Raw genomic sequence first — 24,646 nt, forward strand, 5'->3', positions numbered from 1 at the left:
CAACATCATCATTATCATGAATATTATTTTCATTAGGGATGTTCAGTATATCAGTCACCAAATGGTTATTGCTCAATTTTGTGTTTAATGTATTATTATTATTATTTTATATATTGTATTTTAGAATTTTGTGTTTATTTTAAAGGCATCATGTTTAGGCTACTACTGGAAGCAAATAATATCAGTGCTTATTTTTTCATATAGAGTCAGTATAATGTATTTTTGAGTGTTTTAAAAGTGTTTTATTTTATTTTATTTTTTACTGTACATTTATACCGTTTTGTGAAACACACACACACTCAAAAAAGCCAGAATATTATATTTTCAATTTAATTTATAAAACTGTATCCCACAATGCAGTGCTCAACCTAATCTTCCATTTCCATTTTTTATATCTCTGTATTTATTATTATTATTAGACATTTTACACAAATTTTTTATAAAAATGCAAAATAACTTTTTCTATTTAAGTGCATTTAATATTTTATTAATTAAAAATAATTATATTTACTTAAATTTAAATGCATTAAAATAATGTAATATTTTATTAATTAAAACAACTATATTTACTTGGATATAAATACATTATTTTAATGTAAGCATTTCATTTAAATACCATAACGTTTTCTATTCTAACATCAATATTACTGTTGCAAATTATTTTCTCTGTTTATGTCAGTATTTATAATGCATTTTCCACTGTTTTTCTTCCTTTGCAGCATTTACGTCTATCTTTAACCGAATGGGGTCAGTGTCGTGTGCAGCACCTGCGTTTCCCATCAGTCACGGACATGCTGAATCACTTCCGCAACTGTCCGATCCCACTGGAATGTGGCGCCGCACGTGACGTTACGTTGGCCAATTATGTGCGGGTTAACCCCACTCACACAGGTGAGACTAGAGATATTTGCACATGTAAATATATACAGTATAGCACAGCTTTTTAGCCGGTGTTATGAAACCCTGCTCCTAAGCTGTGCAGTGTGAAACGATGCGGTGTTAGAATGTTATCACTAGATGCTTAACAACCGACAACCAATCGCATGAATGAATTCACGTGCTTTGCACCGTCACAGAAACACACAGAAACTGTTAAATGGCGGCGTAAAACACGTAACCAGTTGAGAAGGAAATCAGATGTGTATCAGTATATTGATCCGTTCATTATGTCTTAAAGTGACAGCAGCCTATACAAATCTGCTGCTGTCCGTCATTTAATCAGTCCCTCCAGAAAAACACGATTATGCGATCGCATAATTCAATGCATAATCAGCCAAAGTCCGCATATTTATGCGGGGGCCGCATTTTTTCAAATACGCCGCATAAATTGCCGGTTTCCGCGCTCAAAATATGCGGGGCTTGCATGATTTCATAATCATGAAATGCAAAAAAGTCACATATATCTTAGCAGAAAGTTGAAAAATGTTGCGTTTACTTCACACAAGAGCAGCCATTTTTTTCAGCAGCACTTATTTTAACAGAAGATGTCTGTTTTGTATATAGCTACCTCCGTAAAACAGGAAGCACACATTTTATATTTTTATATTTTATTTATTCATTTTTACAGAAGTTGTAGCATATTCCTTTTGTAAAGCTACAGAACTTGTTTGACTCATGAATGTTTTGTAAGTTTGAGCCATGTGTTTATTAAGGTTTAAATATTCCCAGCACTTTCTGTGATGTAGTATGCTTGCTTATCATAGGAAGTAATAAGAAATGACTCTTTACATTAAGGTAGTAGCCTAGTGAGAACAGGGAATCGCTTTTTTTTTATTCTTTTTTTTCAAACCGCAGTTTTTGCAAGTTACTGCAATTTCATTGCATAAATATCCCGCATATTCCATCGCATTTTTTAAGAAAACGTGCCGCATAATCAAGGATTTTTGCCCGCAACAATCACAAAAAAAAAGGACTGTTTAATGTTAAACAATAAAACACATCTTCAACAAAGATTAATCTATATTTAATTTATACAGTGAACACTGTAGTGTTATTTTACAATTACCTGATTACATTTCTGTTCCTGAATACTACTGTTTTAACTTTATTTGTAACTTTGTTATATTGTATATATCTATGCATGTAATTGGTGTATATGTTCTTATTTTATTACTGACTTTTATCTTTAATGTTTAATTATTCATTTTATTGCTGTGGTATCGATGTACTTAAAGTGGTCTTTTAGTAATAAATGAAAAGCAAAGTTACATTGCACCCCCCCCCCCCCTTTTTTTTTTGCTGATCCGAAAAATTATCCAATCCGTGACTCAGAAACTGTACTATGATCCGAAGCGTGGGTTTAGGGATCCATTGCACCCTTACAGTCTGCAGTGTATAATATTAAGACGTGCAATATTAGAGCTTTTATATAAACAGGTCGCACACGTCTCTCCTCCAGTCAATAACAATGACACCGCAGATAAGGACATTAACCCAGGGTTTAGGAATGTACAGTGTGAGACGTCAGTTCATGTGAATACCGAGGATTCTTTGTTAACCCCGGGTTAAATTATGAGCATTGTGAAACATGGAGGAAGATAGCGCAGGATTAATGCAATTAATAATGCATTAATGCTTAATGCAAGCAATATAACATAACTCACATAAGCATCCTTTTGCACATACAATAAAATGCAACAGATGTTTTCTTAGTAGACAAATTGATTTGAATCACTTCTGAGTCATTTTTATATTTTAATGTAAACCATCTGATCGTAATTGTTATTATAAGTAAACATGTTTGATTTATTCACCAAAGCCAATTTTTTTCACATATTTGGTGCTTGGCAAGAATTAATTTTGGGCTTATGTATAATGTAATATATTGCAATGTAATGTGTGTAAACCACATTAAATAGCATAATAAAAATGTTTAAATAATCTTTGGCTAGTTTATGTGATCATACAAAGCAATAAAGGCGATATTTATCGCACTGTTAAAATACAATATATAATGTTCGGGCAGCTGAAAACATGCATACAATTTCTTTTTTGTCTCAGTCTGTCACACACTTTGAGCTCGGCAGGAGCGTTTCCCTCTTGTGCTTTGTGGTTTAGATGGCTTTTAGTAGTTCTGAGAGACCTGACACAAGGAAACATGCACTCTCTCAAACACACACACGCATCCATACACTTTTATGCATATCATCACGACTACAGACTAACCTGCCATCAAGTGTCTGTTTCCTGCTGTCCCACCCTCACAAGCTGTAATAATGTGGTCAAGCACAAACACACACATATACACAAAGCATAATACCATGTTTTATCACACACATTTACTAACATGCTCTATTTTGTGCTCATACTTCAATACACTTAAAGCACACACACTCTTACTGTGACACTCGCAGAGGGGGGCAGATGTTGTAAGTGTGAAGACGATGCCCTCTATGGGATACAGGGAGCATTGTATTTTGAGGAAATATTATTCAATACAAGAAATAAAATGCTGGGGGGGGAAAAGAAGTCGTCAAAACTAGTCAATCAATTTATGAATAACTAGTATACTTTGAGGTAGATACGATTTTTTTAATATTTTAGAACGAAGCCTCTTATGTTCATTAAGGCTACATTTGTTTGACTACTTTCTTACAGTATTTTACATCTTACATTAAATATTTCCTTACAATGTGTATCCCATAGAGGGCTTCGTCTTCACATTTACAACATCTGCACCCTGCAAATAGATTGACAGTGTTTTGTTCTATTCCTGTGATGCAAAGCTGAATTTTCAGCATCATTACTCCAGTCTTCAGTGTCACATGATCCTTCAGAAATCATTCTAATATGATGATTTCATGCTTAAGCATGAAGCATGTATTATTATGCTTAAACATTTATTAAAATGATGAAAACAATATTCAAAACGGTTGTGCTGTGCTTTTATATTTTTGTGGAAACTGATATACATTTGTTCAGGATTCTTTGATGAATTGAATAGAAAAGTATATATTTTATTTGAAATATAAATATTTTGTAAAATTATAAATGTCTTTACTGTCACTTGTGATCAATTTAATGCATCCTTGCTAAATAAAAGTATTACTTTATCGTTCAAAACATTTTTTTTTTTCGAAAGTGTAATAAACAGTAATATTAAACACGATATCTAACAAATGTAATAATAAAAATTCGTTATTTAGAGATGTTCAGCTCTAGAAATTGCTTTTTGTGATAGTCATTTTTTATTTTTGGGGGTAAAATTCATAGAAAGTAATTGGTCAAAAGGTGTTAACTGAATTTTACAAATAAAAATGTTGAACTTCTGAGTGTAGTGTTCGTCATCATAGGCAGATGGAGCAATTTGTGGTTCTACATTTATGTGTTCATCGAACCTTTATGAAAACATCTACCTTTTAAGACTAACTAAAATTAAACTGAAAACCAAAATGCTAAACTAGTGAATTTTTTTGATAACTGTGATAACTGTTGCGCTGATGAAGTGTTTTGTCTGTTCCATGTCTCTAGGTCAGAGTTCGGCTGTGGGCTCTCCGGTGCTGGTGCCCTTCTCTCGGTGGAGCTCAGAGCCGAGTCTGGCTCACTGTAGCCCGGATTCATGCCCTCACATGGCCCAGTCAGCGTTAGTCGAGCTCCCGCACCGCACGCCCCCTTCCCTTCCAGATCGGCCCGTTCCCGTTCTCGTTCCCCTGCGCCGGAGCGAGTCAGTGGGCCGCAGAAACCTGCTCCGCCACCCCAACCCGCTGCCGCCCCTCCTGCCCAACCGGGACTCTGACTATGAACTGGAGCCGCTGGACAGGGGGCGCAAGAGAGCCATCGACAACCAGTACATGTTCTTCTGACAGAGACGGGATGAAAAAGCGAACAGAAGAAGCCGCGGATGCTCCAGGACTCCCGCCCGGATGGAGACTTCGACAGAGATCTAGCCGTGCACCAAGACTCGGGGTAACCGTGCGATGCACGTGTGTCTGAACGATACTGCCAGAGCCCTGACATCTCACCATGACAGCTGTCTACCTTGTTAATGTATTATACAGATGTTTCACTATCAGATCTGTGTGTATTGTAGGATAACTAAAGTAGGAAGGAGAAGCGGGCAGCTGCTCATGGGGACACAGAGCATTTGTCGGAGATAGTGGAATGGGAAAGTTTCACAATGGCTAGTCAGTAAGTTGAACACAAACCAAGGGTCAATCCAAACACGTCTGTGTCTACACTGGAAGTGGCCGACATTGCGACAGCTTGAGGTCGTCTACACTGGAAGCGTTCACAGACCAGTCCGCTGCAAGCTTGAGACTACACTCGAGCCATTAGTAAAATGACAATAAAATCATTACTAAAAAATGAAAATGTATATTCAACAGAGATCTGTTATAAAATAGATTTTGCGTGTGATAATATTATACTTAATTTTACATATGTTAGTATTCTTACAACTGCAGATGCATATGGTTAAATTAATAAAAAATGATTAAAATTAGGACACTAGAACCAGAAACATCTCGAGCTGGCTTTGATATATAACGGTCAGAAGTTATTTAAACATGTGAAGAATACAATTTATAGATTTGAAACAAAATCACGTCATTTTAGATGTGGCTGGAGTTGTCGGAAATAGAAATGGAGAAACGGGGCATCCGCTTTAAGTGCTTACAGTGTAGACAGCTCTGATATTTATAACCGGAGCAACTTAGTTGTGTCGTGTTGCCACATGCCAAACGTGTCCGATGTAGATACTGTGTTAAACATCTTAAAGATCCAAATAGTTTAGTCTGGCTGCACACTTTCAGATTGTTTAATTCATGTTCAGTTGTAGTAATACACAGGTTTCTATATGTTTCGTGTATTAGAAGACCAAATTATATAGACCACATTTTGGTCGCATAGCCGAGGCCTTGACGTAGTACGTCTCTCAACACAGTGAGTCATGTCATCTTGGATTCTAGAGGTTTACATTTTAACTGACCAAAGAATAAAATGAACCAAAACCAATCCAGCATTATAGCCAATAGGTTTTGTTACACCTAAATTGTTATGATTTTGTTTAATCCTGTGAATTCATTCATTCTTTCTATCTGTTTTAACACATTTTAACCCCTCATGTGTTTCATGGCTTCATAAGCTGTGGAAATACTACTTTTAAACTAACAGCTAAAAAAAATCTGACGCCATAAATAGTTGATATTAAGCTATTTGTCTGTCGTTTTTTAGTAAATGCATAACCAAAAAAAAAACATTGCTCAACGTTTTCGGAGCTGTGTCTCCTTTGTGTCTCTTTGAATCGTTGTGAATGTCTTTCTTTGTGCTCAACACTACCATGATAGTCAAATCTGTATCAAGTGCAGATTATACCCAAATCACTTTATATCTCATTCATACATAATTTGGAAAATCTCACATTTCACCCCTAAGTCAAAAGAAAAGGATGTATATATATATATTTATGTATGTATGTACGTACGTACGTACGTATGTACGTACGTATGTGTGTGTGTGTGTGTGCATGTGTGTGTACCTGATTAATCCTACGTTGTGAGGACCAAATGACTCCAAAAGGATATTGCTACCAGTAATTTATATATTTTTTGGTCCCCATGAGAAAAATAGTAATAAGTAATGTTTTTTTGTAAATGTAAAAATGCAAAAAGGTTTTTTTATTAAAAAAGTAATTTTTTATTACAAAAAAATTAGGTTTAGGGGTATGGGATAAAGTATGCAATTTGTACAGTATAAAATTATTATGTCAATGGAAAGTCATCATAATGATAGAAATATGTGTGTGTGCGCGTGTATACGGGTGCTTAATATGATTTCTGAGGACAACATTTTGTATAACGACATTACACTGGTATTTCAACGAAAATGTGGTTTATGAGGACATGATTTATGGTTTATGATTCCCTGAGTCCTCGCAATTAAAATGGCTTAAAAAAACATACCATGTTTTATAAAAAATGTAAAAATGCAGTTTTCTGTGATTGTTTAGGGTTAGGAGATTGAATTTTTACAGTATAAAAACCATTATGTCTATGGAATGTCCTCATATAATGATATATGATGTGTGTGTGCGTGTGCATAATCATATATTTACTAATATATAATATTTTTACTATATTTATTAAAAAAAATTATATGTAATGATATTTTTCATAAAATGAAGAAAATTAGGCCTTCATTTTTAGGACCATAAATAATTCTCATAATACTTAATGATTATTTGCGTGTTTTACAATTACTGTATTACAGTACTTTTATACAATATATATATATATATATATATATATATATAAAAAAAAATTCAATGTACAATTAAGACTTTTCTTCTGGTTGTGGGGTGAAATATGACTGACATAATACAGACAGGTTTTGTGAATTCATACAGTTGTCAATGATTGATGCAAAGCAAGAAACTTTTCTATACTCTCTCCTCCTCTTCTGCTTTTCTGCAGAATTCGGTCTCTGCCACAGTTCGTTCCGCTCCTGCTACTCTTCATCGGCCGTTGTTTCTTCGTTTTCGTAACGCGTCTCGATACCACAAAGAACCGTTTCACACTCAAAGAATTGGCAACCACATTCTACACTCTATAATTCTATTGTTTAACATGATATGAGTACAAGCATACCTGTGTATCACTACCTCGCATTGCATTGTGGACTGTGTGTTCCAGGTGGACTGTTCATTTATGATTGGACGGTGTCAGAGCAGCATTGTGCAGATGGAGTCAGACTATTCAGTTGCTTGTGTCATTGACATGCATGTCCACTAATAAGTGATGTGCTCAATTCAATCATCAGAGTATTTAAATGACTATGCTGCTTTGCAAATGACCCAGAATGTCCTTTTGTAATTAGAAAACACTTGTTTTTTTTTTATGCAAATACGTTTCTAACACAATTTTTAACATGTACAGATTCAATTTCGTATTGCTGACTTTATCGGAAAACAACAGCTGCATTGTCTGGTAATGATTTGCTTACTCCAAACGTAGTGCTCAATGGGCTATATTGACAAAGTACATCTCAGAGTCATATAATGTGATGGAAATGGGAAGATCTGGGGCCGGTCGCGTAAACCGTTCAGACTAGTCACATTTTGTTTCTTTAAGACTGTTCATAACTGTTTCAAGTCAGTTATATAAAAACGTAGATTTGATAGTAAGTAAGGCTGCCCCTTTGACACTCTAGTTGGACATACTAGTACTTAAGACACAGTCTGAACATAAGGGCTATGTTAATGCAACCGGCCCCTGATCCTGAAGCTGTGCACTTTGAGATGCTTTGTACATACAGGCCCTGAACTGCACCTCACCCTCAAAGTTCAACTGATGAATGTATGTCCTCTCTCTCTCTATACTGTTGTTACTCTGAGACGTATAAGTGCACTGTAAACCCCTGGGCTTTACCCTCAGCTAGTTTAACTACTCCTCCACGGCTTTCTGATCAAACTTTCCTGTTACTTTCCATGTAGCAATATGCATATTAAATTATATCAACTGTATTTTTGATATTTTTAGGGGGGAAAATAAAGTACATTTTTCAGTCCACTAAGTATTTTTTGATTCTTTGTGATGGGTATATTAAACAAAATATAAGAAATATTGTTTTAGGCACACACACAATATTAATATCATAATGATTTAACACTTAAATAAGTTCATTTAATTTTGGAAAGCATTCATATGTTAAACCAAAACCTTCTGCTAAATGAATACATGTAAAAGTACTATGGTTCTGTTTGATTAACACTTAAAAAGCATCTTAAAAAATGTACCATGTTATAAGTCATACAGTATATATATATATATATATATATCCCTTGATTTTCACTTTTTACCATTACAGTAATGAGATATTAGAAAATGACTGTAAAACAATAACCTTATATTTAAAACATAAATATATCATTAAGAATTTGTTATATTATATAATGTTTTGCAGTATGGTAATTATAATGAATTGTAATGCAAATATTAAACTATTTAAGTGATGGTAAAATTAGGATATATGGTATCAATATTGATTGATACAGTATATAGTACTTGCATTTATCGCCCCAACTTATTATAGCCTATTGTTTTCAATCACTTATGCTTGCACTATATTCATAAGTCAATGGATAAAACCTTCTGCTAACTGAATATATTTAAGTTTAACAAACAACACTTCAAAAGTGCCACAAAAGTACCATGGTAGGCCTACTCTGCCATAATACTAAGGTATATTTTAAAGTATATCATAATATTACCATCTGATTCCACAACTTCCATGCTACTGCCACAATACTTTTGTGTGTGCGTGTGTGTGTGTGCGTGTGTGTGTGTGTGTGTGTGTGTGTGTGTGTGTGTGTGTGTGTGTGTGTGTGAGGGTTTACTACCAAAAAGTATGTTTATGGTAAGGTATTCTACATGTACTATGGGAGTTCCATGGTATTCTGGGACGTACCTTGCAGTAGGCATACCATAAATACCATGGTACACGACTTTCAGTACCATTCACATGCATCACTGACGGTGCCATTGTATTGCCACAGTAGCCTATTCTAGACTTATTCTAAACATCTTAGGTTTGCACGTCAATTAACTTTGATGGATGAATAGAATACATTCCACTTCAAAACCTACAATTCACCGACTTCCAACCATCTCAGTCACGCACATTTCAGATGTGACTGACAGACAGACCTGCCAAACCAGAGCAGAGTTTGAACGCGTCCCGTGTGCGTGACGTCACCGCCCCACGTCAGCACCTTGCGGAAATACATACCGCTGCGAGAGAACGGGTCGATCGGAACCAGCACTCGAGATGTTTTCACACTCCAATAGAGAGTTTCAAATCTAAATTAACGCATCATTATCTTGTCACGCCACTAGTTGAGTTTGTGCACTTGTTCTCCCATCCGGTGCCGGTTCCGGTTAACAGGCGCAACGGGAAAAAGAGGGACAAAATGTCCCTGTTCCAGTCAGCGCTCGATTTCCTGGCCGGGCCCGGCGGATCCATCGGCGCCGCAAGCCGGGATCAGAACGACTTCGTCGGGCAGGTGGTGGAGCTCGGAGAGCTGAAGCTCCGGATCAAACGAGTCATTGCGGAAGGTAAAAGAATCATTCAAAATAGCATCAGGCTAGTCATGCTAACCTGGGTTTATGTTATACTAACATGTATGTAATTTAACATACAGCTGTGAATTTGACTGTATAATGTCCATAATATATTATTATTCACACATATAAACATTGACTTTTGTGTATATGTGTTTATTTGGGAATTTAGCGTAATGACAATTGACTAAAACTCGCTGGCTAAGTTGTTAGCAAGTCACTTGGCTGTGATACACCTGACATGAACCCATATATTTCATAATGCTAGTCTGTATGTTCTTGAGGCATTTAGACATATGCATACAGTCATTCAATAGCACATCTATATAAATTGCCACGCCAGTAATAGTTCATATTTATGTTATTATGTTGATCTGTATATTTTAACTGCTCTTATATATATATATGTGTGTGTGTGTGTGTGTGTGTGTGTGTGTGTGTGTGTGTGTGTGTGTGCAGACTGCACCATGGTATTTACATGGTACTCTGTGGTGATTCAAAGAGTACTTTGATATATGTTCATAATAACATGACCTGACCATGGTATGTTTTGTTAGTGGTCTCTCATCCCTTTAAAAAAGCACTATGATAGTACCATGGTCTCACTATTTAGTGCTGTGATGCATTGAAATTTACACAATGGTACTGAATTTCACAAATTTACATCATATACAAAGTACTATATTTTCCAATAAAGGATCATGTGTGTCAGATGACACATTTTATAAGAGTTCTGTTCTCTTGTGTTTGAAAGACACATACATGCAAAATGATGTTAAAATGCCCGCCTCTGCAAGTGTGTTTGTAAAGTCATAAACACAGTCACTTATGGCTTATGTGAAATTGAAACACTGAGGGGAAAAAATGGATGCCTATCATTATATTTGGTCTTAAAGTGACAACAGCTCAATATTCCTGCTGCTATTCCATTAATGTTTATCATCTTAACAATCAAACAACAAAATACAAAGAGAAAATCACTTTAGTAGCTTTAACAAATATTCATTATATTTAATTTATACAGTTTACATTTGATTATACAATTTCTGTACCTGAATACTGTAAGACTTACCAAATAGAGCTGTTCAAGTCATCTGGTGAAATTGTTTTCATATTGCAGGAAAACAAGATATTGCAGTGTCAGTTGTTTCCAATATCGTGCAGCCCTAACGTATATAAGCTTTTCATAATGTCGGTCTATATTGTGTATGAACTGTATAAAATTATACAATATCGTTCAAAGGTTTGGGACTGGTTCCACTTTTATGTTTCTGATAGAAGTCTCTAATGCTCACCAAGGCTGCATTTATTTGATAAAATACAGGAAAACAGTAATATTGTAAAATATTATTACAATATTCTATATTATATTTGAATGTTTTAAAGTGTAATTTATTCAAAGCTGAATTTTCAGCATCATTACTCCAGTCTTCAGTGTCACATGATCCTTCAGAAAATCATTCTAATATGCGGATTTGCTGCTCAGGAAAAAAATTCTTCTTATTAATATTGAAAACAGCTGTGCTGCTTAATATATTTATAGAATTTTATGCATTTTTTCAGAATTCTTTGATGAATAGAAGGTTTGTTTTGACAAGGAAATCTTTGTAAGAGGACAAATGTCTTTGCTGTCACGTTTTATCAAATTAATGTGCCCCTGCTGAATAAAACTATTTTTATTTTTATTTTAAGTGCAAATTGTTGTACTACATTATATGATATATGTTCATATTTTGACGTTATATCCATATAGCCATGTTCATATATTGATTGTTGTGTATTTTGCTCAGACCATTTGAAATCTGTGAGATCCATAAACCCTCATATAACTGGCTCAGGTGTGTTGACATCTACAGGCCTTGAATGGAAACAGAGGGCATTCTGGGTAAACAGGAATGATTTACGTGGTGGTGGTGGTGGTGAGGCGTAGTGGTTCGAGGTCCAGGCTGGTAAACTGAAAGCTGGAAGTTTGAACGATCTCAACAACCTCAGGTTTCTGTCTGTGTGATGACTGAACCTGTTGCTTTGGATGAAAGCATCATTTTAAATGACAAAGTATCTGACTCAGTGTTGTTTGCATAGCCACAACAGGATTTTGCATTCATTGCACCACGTTCTTTGTATCATATGACATTTCTAGACTGTAATGTTGGCGGGAATTTGTTTCCAGAAAAGTGAAATGAAAATGTTTGGGCTCACTATACTTCATATGTAGCTGAGGTCTCTTGCTCTACATCTGTCACTGTGTTTTGCACCGTTCTTTTGTGCACTGTAACGTGAAACTCGAAAGCTTCTTTTGATTCGTGCAGCCTGACTCAGGCCTCCGCTGGTATTCATTTACTCCGTTGCCATGGTTACAGGTCGTTTTGGTCACTTGAGGATTGTTTCGCAAGTGTTCATAAATACCTGTCATTGTCACTTTTGTTCGTGTAAAGACATACACTCCTGTGCGTAGTTGACTTGATACAGTCAGTCAGCATCTGTTCATGGAGCCATACTTTTAATGTTTTATTATTGTTCATTTTAATAATCAGTCAGTCAGGCACATTCTCATATTTCTAAAAAAAAAAATTGGAGTGGAACAGCAGAATTCTTGGAAGATCTTTATGTATTCATGCATAAATTAATTGAGAGCCCTTTTTACTTTCTTAATACCTTAAAATCATTAGTGCATGCATATTATATTAAAATGACTTTCTTTTCAACAAACAACAAAGATCAGGGACTCTCAAACTTTTTAGTCAGCTGAACACCTTTGACCTAAAATATTTACTTGAAGTACCCTCTGCATTTTTAATCTAATATTTAAGTAATTTAAAGACACATTTCGATGTGTCTTTATTCTTGGTTCTCTGATGTCAGTTAATGGTTGCATTATTATGCTGGGAAATAAATACTATATATAATATATAAAAAAAATATATATTTTTTTTAAGTAAGTTTTGTTTTAATTATTTTTGTGGACACACTTTAGTTCGGGAACACATTCACTATTAACTATGAATTTTCCCTCAATAAACTCCTAATTTACTGCTTATTAAGTACAGTAGTTAAGTTTAGGTATTATAGGATTATGTTCAATATGATCATGCAGAATAAGGCATTATTATGTGCTTTATAAGTACTAATAAAGTGCCGATCTCCTAGTAATATGCATGCTAATAAGCAACTTGTTAATAGTGAAAATTGGTCCCCAAACTAAAGTGCTACCATTTTGATTTTAAAGTTATTTATTTTACTTTTACTTTTAAATAAATGTAGCTTTTCACCAACCCGTGTAAGCTATCGGTTAATAATTATAATTGGTTAATGTATTAGGAAGATGATAACCCTATAATCGATATTGTTCGACATATTCACACTTTCCTGCTTTTTTAATTTACACTTTTCAGTAATTAATTAAATATTGGATCTACGGATAAATGGCAAAAGTGTTGCAAATTTCCATTTGAAACACCACTTTGTCATAATTTGTATTGTTTGCTTACATTATTTCTTGTTTTGAAGATTATTTATCTGCTCTTTTTAGTTATGTTTTTACATTTCAGCCATAAAATGTCAATTAGGTGTTTTTAAATTCATTTATAGTATTTTCTCCACGGCTCTGACTCTTGGTGAAATGTTGTGTGAAATGGTTGCTTGCGCTATGCAAAGAGACAACGATCCTATCAGTGTTTCATTAATGTTGTGTCAAAGCTGCAGTCGTAATGAGATCATTCTGTGTGTCTCTCTCTGTTGAATAATGACTGCTGAAGCCAGACGTTTCTTTCTGTGTGAATGTTACATGTATAGACGTAAATGAATGAGTCAGTATTCCAGAGGATTTTATAGCGTGTCAATTACTGACTCTCACGTGCTTTTTAATAGACTGATTCTAGAGTAGTCTGTGTGTTCAGAAATCAGCTGTTTCACGTCCTGTTTGTGCCACAATGCCAAGTCAGCACAAAACTGAATCTGCCAAAATCTCATTCAGATTGGTGAACCTAAAATAAACCTAATGATGCCCTAAATGTTCCCTCTCTTTATAGGTGGCTTTGCGTTCGTGTATGAAGCCCAGGATTTGGGCAGCAGTAAGGACTATGCTCTCAAGGTATGATGACCTCATCACACACAAAACGTTAACATTCAGATTGTTTCAGATAATCAATACTGACTGCCATTATATGTGCTAATGAAGTTAAATATGCTCTACATAACAGTGAATTAATTAACGTGTCTTCAAAGAGCAATATCCTTGGAGAGTTTTTAAAAATCTGTATTTTAGCGTTTTTATCCATATGCGATCATATAACAGTGCTGTTATTGTAAACTTAGACTATTAAAAAATAAAATTATAATTAAAAGTCATATAATTAAAAATTAAAATAATTTCGGTTAAAGTTTTTTTTCTTGGCAACTAACTGAAATAAGTTGAAGCACTAAAATTACTTAAAACTGAAATAAAAATAAATTAAGCCTAAATATTTATATTAAAATAGAAAAAAATATATATATGTAAGAAAATTACAATTAATAATAATAATAACAAAGAATAAAAAAAAAAAATGTATATCTAATTCATAATGTGAATAAATACTATAATAGTATATAAATAATACTGAAATAATATGTCCATATAAGAACTCATAAAACATCATCCATTCATCTCAAGTACTTAAACCCATAATGCACGAGATAGGCCTAGAATAAAATAGTATATCAAAGGTTACATAACACACACATGAATGTGGAAATTCACTTTAGACTCATTTATTTGCCCTGATATTTTAAGCATTTTGGGAATTTTTGTCACTTTTTTTTGTGGTAATTTTGCCTTTTGTCATCAGGTTTAAAAAATATGTTTTAAAAAAGTATGTTTTTATTTGTTTGTGTGTGTGTGTGTGTGTGTGTGCAGAGACTTCTCTCCAATGAAGAGGAGAAGAACAAAGCCATCATTCAGGAAGTCTGCTTCATGGTAATAATTAAATGTTTTTAACCCTTAAATGCATAAATATTCTACCGGATCTATATCTTAACACTGATGACTCTCTAACTTCTGATATTATAAAAACAAATTACAAATAAAACACATTTCAATACCTTTTGTTACTGTGAAGTGTTCAATCTGTTATAAAATGTTGACGCATCACTGTCATCGTCAGAGCTCATTTCCCCAGTACATTCAGCATTTGGCTCCTATTCTCTCAACCATATTCTTAAAACTATTGTTTTCAACGTCTTCAAAATCAATATTTTGACAGCTTCTTCACCAGATCCACAGTCAAGTGACAGTGACAGCTAATATTTGATAGTGGTACAGTACTTGCTCTGGATTAAATCGCTGAGCTGGATTTGATCATGATAGTTGTCCATTCTTTTGTTTTATGCCTGCAGTAATTATGAGTGAAACATAACGTCACCATTGTGTTTCAGATATTGCCACCTTGAGTAGTAAAGGTGAATTGGACTTAGCGAGTCAACAGAGATTCAATTATTGTTGCGCAGAAGAAAATACTTATACTATTACATACCTTGGGTCGCTAGTGATCCTATACACTTTTTACAAACAATGAATTAGAAAACGGACATTCTTTTATAATTATTATTTTTTTTTCTTGTTGTACTGTTTATGATGAATAGATTGAGGAATACTAAGAAAGTTGATTTCTAACTTTTAAAAAACGAATGAGGAGGAGGGTAGGGTAGTGAATAACGTCCCGGGTCGATAAAGATGGTATGCGTTTACGGGTTCATTTATCAAGTTAACTACATTATTACTCGATGTCCTTACTAGGCACAGTTTTTGGTTATACTTTATCTTAAGGTGTCCATATTACAGTGTAATAATTATACATTTAATAACTGAGTAATAATAATTAACTACATGTACTCACTATAGGATTAGGTTTTGGGTTAGTTGTGTGTAATTATGCATAATTTATAGTTACTACTACAGTAATTACATGTGACGTGTAACAAGGACACTGTAAAATAAAGTGTTACCCAATTTGGTGATGCCAAAGCATCTCTTGCATTTTTCTTTCACCAGTTTGCAAGAAAAGAAAAGAAAAAAGAGCATTACCCAGTAAATTAAAACCTTTGTAAAAGCTATGTCCATGTGTTCTGTGTAGAAAAAGCTTTCTGGTCATCCCAACGTGGTGCAGTTCTGCTCCGCTGCGTCCATCAGTAAAGAAGAGTCGGACACGGGCCAGGCCGAGTTCCTCATCCTCACAGAGCTCTGTAGAGGTACGAGCACATCATCGCAAACACACTGAAAATCATCAAGAAAAACACTTTAATGGAAAATTCATTTATGAATCTATTTTTTTTTTATTTGCAGGTATCTAATTTTTTTTTTTTTGTATCTCAAAAAAATTATGTATTTTAAATATACAAATATTTATCATATAAATAAAAATAGCAATATTTAAAAAAATCTTTTTAAAATAACTTTTTTAAGAAATTGAAAAAGAAAATTATTTTCTGCATTTCTCCTGTTCTCTAGTTGTCTTAATAAACCTGGCATTGTATATTACGAATATTGTTGGCTCTTTGACACATTGCTTTTGTTCCTCTTTTGTAAGTCGCTTCTGTAAAGCGCCTGTTAAATACATAAATATAAATAAATGTTAATATAAGAAGATCATGGCATTAATCATGATTTAACTTGACAGCCCTGTGACACACCTTAGCACAGTTTGGTCTCCATTACTGGATGGATCTCTGATGTGCATTTAAACTCATATCTTTGGTTTGTAAAAAAGAAAGGGAAACTCTTGTCTGACTTAACACATTCCACTATCTCCCTCTGACTTTCTGGCACTGGCGTCGGTTTCCTGTGTTCACGTTGACCTCCGTCCTCTGTTTCCTGCAGGCCAGCTGGTTGATTTTGTGAAGAAGGTGGAGCAGAAAGGGCCCATGTCATGTGACACAGTGCTGAAGATCTTTTACCAGTCGTGCCGTGCCGTGCAGCACATGCACAAACAGTCTCCACCAATCATACACAGGGACTTGAAGGTGAGGCTCCTCCCTCTTTCAGGCTGCAGGCGAAATCCTTGAATATGATTTATTTACAGAACTTCAACGTAAGATATGATCAAAGAAGTGTTTATTTATTTGATTATATGTAATAGGACTTGTAAATGTTTTGCATAAAAAAATTCAACTTTATTTTCATAACTTAATTTCAGTTAATATTAAATTCAGCAAATTTTAATTTAATTTAATTTAATTATAAATTTTTTTTGTCATTTATATATTCTCAGCAGATTATTTTTTTACTGTATTTTTTATTAATTTATAATTAATTTGATTAATTGATATGTAATTTTTTTTAATCTATATACGCATTGTACAGTACAATGAAATTATATATATATATATATATATATATATATATATAAAATATAAAATAAGAGTTTATTGTGGTAAAAACACAGTAATACATTGCATTAGGTGATTTATTACTTTAATAAATATGCACAACAATGTGTATATTCTACTTTGACCTGTTCTAAATGATCAAGTACACATTTCTTCTTCTCTGTAGATCGAGAATTTGTTGATCAGTCACCAGGGCACCATGAAGCTGTGTGACTTTGGCAGCGCCACTATTGTGGCACATTACCCAGACTACAGTTGGTCTGCTCACAAGAGATCTATGGTGGAAGATGAGGTAAGAAATGCAACAAAAAAATATATCTTCTCCATGCACCCTTCCAGCTTTATGCTAGTACCAGGTTAACATCATCATGACATCGTTGTCCTCTGATTGGTTCGTTTTTGCCATAGTTTTGATTGTGATTCATGGATTGTCACAATAATTGTGGAAATTATTACATTGTTATGTGGCCAGAGAGAAATATTTTGCGGTGATTATATTAAAATCTCTGGCTATTTCCCGTGGAAGCCTTCACTGATTTAATTGTTTTTGTTGATTAAATTAGTTTGTTTGGTTTCTGCTCCTCTTAAATCAGTTATTGGTAGTAAATTGAAACCCACGCAATGCACAAAGCCCGCCATTTCTCTTTACATGAATGTATGTTTGTGCTTCTTCGGTGGATGTGCATTTTTGTAAGAACCCAATGAGGACCAATTTTAGCATTTTACAACCTAGCAAAGTTTAAAAAATGTTCTTGTAGTGTCGTGTTTAGTATGTAGATGCACATAGACACTCTGTTATGTAGTGGAAGATAAGAATTGAATACTTTTATCCCACAAGGATGCATTAATTTGTTTGCAATAAATATATTTATAATTATACAAAAGATGCTTTCAAATAAATGCTGAACTTTTTATTCATCAAAGAATCCTGAAAATATTTAATGCGGTTTCCACAAAAATATTAAATGACTGTTTTCAACATTGATGATAATAATAATAAATGTTTCGTAAGCAGCAAATCAGCATATTAGAATGATTTCTGAAGGATTATGTGACACTGAAGACTGGACTAATGATGCTGAAAATTCAGCTTTACCATCACAGGAATAAATTACATTTTAAAATATTCTGAAATAGAAAAAAAAATTAATAATATTTCACAAAATTCTTTCAGCAACAAAAAAAACAAACAACTTTTGCACAATAGTGTAAGCAGTTGAGCAGGGCCCATTTATTTCTCATAAATTATTTCTCTGAATCCACACACGCACATCTTTTAACATGAAGGCCCACTAAATTATAAATCATTTCTCTCTCTTATTCTCTGTTTATCTCTCAGATCACTAGAAACACGACTCCAGCATACAGAACACCAGAGATGATTGACCTGTATTCCAACTACCCAATAAACGAGAAACAAGACATATGGGTGAGTTATGAACTACAGTTATGAGCAGACCCATATGACTTTTCCCACATCTTCTTTGCTAATTTGGTGGGGGAAATCCTGCAGAATGTTTGGAAAAATAAGAAGTCTGAAAAGGAAAGTTGATTTAGTGACAAAGGAAGTTGATGCAAAGTTTTAATGAAAGATGACTTTTTTTCTTTTTCTTTTTTGGTCCAAACCAGGTGTGAGACGAGAAGGCATCAGATAATCAATTATTTTTAGTTTCAACAAGTGGCGCACAGCAAAAGTACATTTTGTCTGTTTCTCCACATAGATTAAATAAGTTAAATAAGTTCTGACTTCCAGGTTTTGATTTGGCGCATTAGCATTACTTGTCATTGCACCTGGTTTGGACGTGTAACAAGAACACACACTTTTTCTCTCTGCAGTTATTGTTGGTTGTTTTTAAAGAGTCTTGGTTTGTTCCCTATAGGCTCTGGGCTGCATCCTGTACCTGCTTTGTTTTAAGCAGCACCCATTTGAAGATGGAGCCAAACTTCAGATAGTAAACGGCAAATACAACATTCCACAAAATGACGTCAAGTACACAGTCTTTCATCAACTCATCCGTAAGTATCCCGCAGGCGCTTAGCTACATTCCCTCTTGCCAAAGATCTCTCCTACTTCATACTGTAATTTTGCTCCTGAATGCAGTTGTGTGAAAAAAGCCTTGTGTGTTTGTTCCAGGATCTATGTTGAAAATCAACCCAGAGGAACGTCTGTCGATCAGCGAGCTTGTTAACCAACTGCAGGAGATCGCTGCAGCCAGGAACGTCAACCCCAAATCTCCCATTACTGAGGTACAACCTGAGGGTCTCTTAGATCAAGTCTTCACTAGTCATTCATAGGCGGCTAAATATGTGATGCAAGAGTTTATAACGGGCAACCAAAATGGGTCTTATAATGGAATTACCTCTTCTGTTAATCTGCCAAGCGACAAGGTTATTATGATTAAAAAATGGCCGAACAGTGGAAGAATAGTTAATTAATCAGCCAGACTGATTAATCTGTCAGACTGATTAATAGTCATTTTGAGATCATGACATCAGCCGATAACTGTATCCACTTTGTAGATTAACCAAGGGCCTGTTTACACCTGGTCACTTCATGCGTTTTTACTGATCGGATCTGATTTACACATGGCCCAAATAAATGTGTCTCCGCCAAACGAGTATAAATACGATCTTCAATAACTATGCTATATTCAAATTTAACGGGGTTCACATCGACGAAAGCAACAGATATGAGCTGTATTTTATTTATCATCAGCTAATTTCAAGATCAAAGACCGCAATCAGAGAGAGAGCGGCATCAGCACTGGTAAGATCATTTAGTCTCTCTACTTTAAATGAAGACGATTGTGTGTTGAGCGTCTGCGACTTAAAGGCACAATATGTAAGATCTTTTAGATCCAAAAATCACTAGAACAGTGTTAGGTAACACTTTATTTTACAGTGTCCTTGTTACATATGTTACATGTACTTACCATAGTAATAACAGTAAATTATGCATAATTACATGCAACTAACCCTCAACCAAACCCTAATCCTACCCTAACCCTATAGCAAGTACATGTAGTTAATTATTATTACTCAGTACTTAAATATATAATTACACTGTAACAATGACACCTTAAAATAAAGTGTAACCCAATGTTATATATTTTGTTGACTTGTGTACTTACATTATCCCAAACGTTTCCGACAATGTTTAAATCCAGAGAAATCAGCAGTGTTGACCAGGAGCGTGTCTTTGTGTCGCCTGTCAATGACTTCGTATCTGCGTTACCTTCGATTTCCAGTTTTACTTTCATGGAAACACCAAAGATGCTTTAATATATTGTGTGCTTTATTAGACAGGTGAGCAACTATTTGGATACATTTATCAACGGGAAACTAAACTAATTGTTAAATAGCTCAACACTGTTAGTCTTATTGTTTGAATCTCTTTGTTACCTTGATTTTCCACGAGTAACATGTTTATGCCTCAGAGACAACACTATCTTGTCAAGTGGCTAGCATGGCAAAATCAGAGAGAGCTTTCTTCATCATAATGAATTGCATGTCATTTAGCAACAAGTCATCCAGTTTTTATTAATATGATATTCTGTATCGATCTAGCTTACTGCAAAGTGCAACAAGTGTCTCATACCAGCCACCGAATGCACAGAGTAACGTTCAGAGAACGGTGTTTCGTGCGGGTCTCTCTCATTAGAGAGAGCCTGTTACTACAGTAATGTTAATAAAACTTACATACATTAGCTCATCCATGAACATGATTTCTGCCCGAGTCCGTCGGATTGCTTTCCATCGGCTGTGGAGGTAAAGATGACAACTCCCGTGATTCCACTCTCACGGCATCATCAATCTACGCCTTTGTTTTGAACAAGCGACCTCTAGCGGCGAAAATTACATATTGTGCCTTTTATTTCCGGCAGTTGGTGCGTCTGCTTGCTGAAGAGATACTCGGCTACTCGTCTGTCGTATCTGGCTATAACATGTTATACAGCCTATAACATGCTCTCACATGTTTATTTTTGTAACATTTTGAGAGGAGTAAATATTTACATGTGTAAATATTTTAAATATGTGGTTACAACAACCAGATGCATTTACACTTGGAATGCGTCTCAGACCACCTCCTGAAGTGGTTTGAGTGGTCAGATTAAAGCAACACCAAAGATTTTTTGTACCTCAAAATAATGTTTCCAAAATCAACTCTTAACAGGGTGAACGGCTCTTCTGCGTTCGCTTTGCGACCCTCTATCGGCTATAACCGCACTATGCAAGTTTGCCAGATCGGGTAGCGGATTTGTAGTTCGAATGAGACATAAGAAACTACAAATTTGACTTGCTTTATGGCAAGCGTTATGATAGCAAAAAATAGCAAGCAATGACATTATTTAGTTTTTCTTCATTTCTGATGTCGTAATACATCATACTTACATAAAATCATACAATATGGATAATGGAAAACAAATAGCGTGTGTGCGATGGTAGGCTGCGATAGGCTAAATTATTTTACGACAGTGGTAATGGACAATTCCGCTTCCAACCTGTAGGGGGACCGAAGAGGAAAGTGCTTTGGTGTTGCTTTAAAGTCCGTCATTTACACCTGGTCTTTTCACGATTGGATGGCTATCTGATCAGAGAAAACGCATGAAGTGATCAGGTGTAATATAGGCCCCAAGATGTAAGCTGGTCTTATGTCAGTTGTAAAGATATAACCGCATTTTTTTAAGTGAAGTGACGTGAAGGCCAAGTTTGGTAATTGATAACCCATACTCGAAATGTATCCTCTGCTTTTAATCCATCCAAGTTAGTGCACACAATTTTTGAGTAGTGAACATACACACACTGCAAACTGACACACACCCCGAACAGCTCGGGCTTGGTGCCTTGCTCAAGGGAATCTCACTGGTATTATTGAGAATCGAACCTGCAACCTTCGGGTTACTAGTCTGACTCTATTCATTAGGCCACGACTGCCCTAATTTTAATGCATAATGTACGTTTTCCATTTCCTAGTGCATTAAAACTTTATATATATATATCATTTTAATGCACTAGAATGCACTAGAATATTTATTAATAACAACACCATATATATATGGTGGTGTTATTAATAAATAATAATAATAATAATACACAATATACACATCATATGACATTTAAATACATTACATATATTAATATTCTGTGTAAATAAAAAAAAAAAAAAAAATGAGCAATCATTCAATTATTGCAAGTAGTATGTATATATATGAAATCAAAAATCACCCTCTTGGCTCTCTATATATCAGCACGCGCGTGCCATTGAAAAAGCCACTATGATCTGCCACTACTGTCACTTCATCTTAATTTGAGTAAACTCCTTCCGAGCTCCCGTTTGATCACCAGACTGGTGTGGTTGTTTGAATGAGGCTCTTTGGGTGCTTCATTTAAAACAGACCCCTCATTCTTTCACACTCTCTCTCTCACACACACACACACACACATGCAGAGACGAGCAGAGTCCCACATACTGATCGCAACTCTCTGAAGGGCCATTTAGAGACACCGCCGCTCTCTTCCTTTCGAGTTCTGTCCTTCTTTCCTCTCCTCCCTCCATGACCTCCTGGAGACAAAGGAGCATCTCATCCCTCTTTTTTATCTCTGACCTAATGGCCGCTGATCTCACTACATAAGACAGAAACAGGACTGGTAAACAAGTGGGAGGACAAGAAAAGGATTGGGCTGTTCCAGCCATGTTTGTTCGAAAGAAGTCTGATTTGGACTAACAAATCATGGATTAATAATTAATTATGCATGTGTTTGATCTGGTTAAGAGCATCCATACAGCGTGTTTGCATGCAGAAGTCAGTGTAATGGTCCTATGTGCACACATATTGGAGAGGGCGGCTTTAGATGCATCTGATCTGGGTTAAGAAGGGGTTTCTCTCTGGATTAAAGTGATTACCACCAACAGCCAGAAGCAGAGACACACACACACACACACACACACAGAGAGCCTGCAGCGATCGAGTCGAGTCGATTGACTAGCGTTCAGATCCACGAGTTTTCTGGAGTCTGGTTTCCTGCTTTTCTCTTGATGTGTGTGTGCATCGGACTGTTGTCCAGATGAGTCTGTTAGGATCTTACTACTGTCTGAAGTCTGTGTATGATGGCTATGAATCCCTACAGCTCCTGGAGCAGAACGGAGGTTTCGGGAACAACAGTGCACAGCTTCCTTCTCAGATCAACAACATAAACAATGCTGGTGAGTTCTGCATTCAACTCATTTTTTGGCAAGGCATTTTCTTTTTAGGTTTATGTAGATTTGATTTGTGGCTTCCGTCTTATTCAAATGTCATTCTTCCTTTGTAATTGATGTGATCTGTTGTCTGGAGTGATTTCACCCAGCGGTGAAGACTGTGCTGTTCAATCTTATCCTGTTGCAGGATCTGTTGATGCGCTGACATCCTGTGTTTACATGCATGACATTTTGCAAGTTTCTCTTTGTTTTGTTGATGATGTTTTACCTTTTCAGTTCTTTAACACGCATATAGTTCATTATTTATTTTGGTTGGTTATTTTTTTGGTAATAATGTTTTTTTATTAATAATAATATTTTTTTGGTTATTTTTTTTATTATAAATGTTTATTTGCTTAATTAAAAATAAATAAATAAAATTAATTATTTTAATCAATGTAAAAAAAATCTTAATATTTGTTAGTTATTATTATTGTTTAATTGGTTAGTTATTTTTTGGGGGGTTATTTATTAATGTTTGAGTGTTTGTTTATTTTTAACTAACTAACTTTTCGTTATTGTTTGGTTTGTTGTTTCTTTAGTCTTGTTGATTGGTCATTTATTTTTTATTTGTGTTTGTTTGTTTGTTGTTTTTAGTTTATTATTCATTTTTTTTAAATGATTGTTAGAGGTATCGTTTGTTGTTGTTTTTTGTTTATATTTGTTAGTTATTTTTATTAGTTACTATTGTTTAATTGGTTATTTATTCTTTAGGTTATTAATGTATAACAAACAAACATTCAAAAACTAAAGAATAACTAACCAATTAAACAATAGTAACTAATAATAACAATAACAAATTGAACAAAATTGATTGTTTGTTCGTTGTTCTTTTTTACATACAAGTTAACTTTAGTTACTGTTTGGTTATTAATTTTTGTTAGTTATTTAGTTATTTTTGATTGTTTTGTTAGTCATGTTGGTTAGTTCGTTATTTTATTTATATATTTTATATATATTTTAGTTTAGTTTTCTTATTGTTACTTGTTTT

The 24,646-nt window shown here is 34.7% G+C and overlaps 2 protein-coding genes across 5 annotated transcripts in view; both read left to right on the forward strand.

Moving 5' to 3' along the window:
- Window positions 1–8,504, forward strand: part of sh2b3 (SH2B adaptor protein 3) — a 47,844-nt gene extending 39,340 nt beyond the window's left edge. For both annotated transcript variants that reach the window (XM_082170822.1, XM_082170823.1), the window contains exons 7-8: window positions 720–891; window positions 4,471–8,504. In XM_082170822.1, the coding sequence (XP_082026948.1) occupies window positions 720–891; window positions 4,471–4,802 (504 nt within the window). In that variant the 3' untranslated portion in view covers window positions 4,803–8,504. The remainder of the gene's footprint in view (window positions 1–719; window positions 892–4,470) is intronic.
- Window positions 8,505–9,684: 1,180 nt separating this feature from the next.
- gak (cyclin G associated kinase) overlaps window positions 9,685–24,646 on the forward strand; it is a 43,115-nt gene continuing 28,153 nt past the window's right edge. For 2 of the 3 annotated variants that reach the window (XM_082169478.1, XM_082169480.1), the window contains exons 1-10: window positions 9,685–10,049; window positions 14,084–14,145; window positions 14,950–15,009; window positions 16,166–16,280; window positions 16,909–17,051; window positions 17,584–17,709; window positions 18,757–18,846; window positions 19,298–19,433; window positions 19,552–19,664; window positions 23,547–23,622. In XM_082169478.1, coding sequence (XP_082025604.1) covers window positions 9,905–10,049; window positions 14,084–14,145; window positions 14,950–15,009; window positions 16,166–16,280; window positions 16,909–17,051; window positions 17,584–17,709; window positions 18,757–18,846; window positions 19,298–19,433; window positions 19,552–19,664; window positions 23,547–23,622 — 1,066 coding nt within the window. In that variant the 5' untranslated portion in view covers window positions 9,685–9,904. The remainder of the gene's footprint in view (window positions 10,050–14,083; window positions 14,146–14,949; window positions 15,010–16,165; window positions 16,281–16,908; window positions 17,052–17,583; window positions 17,710–18,756; window positions 18,847–19,297; window positions 19,434–19,551; window positions 19,665–23,546; window positions 23,623–24,646) is intronic. The other variant, XM_082169479.1, reaches the window with a different exon arrangement.

The sequence above is a fragment of the Leuciscus leuciscus genome (assembly GCF_965113295.1).
Source record: "Leuciscus leuciscus genome assembly, chromosome: 5".
Taxonomy (NCBI): Eukaryota; Metazoa; Chordata; class Actinopteri; order Cypriniformes; family Leuciscidae; genus Leuciscus; species Leuciscus leuciscus.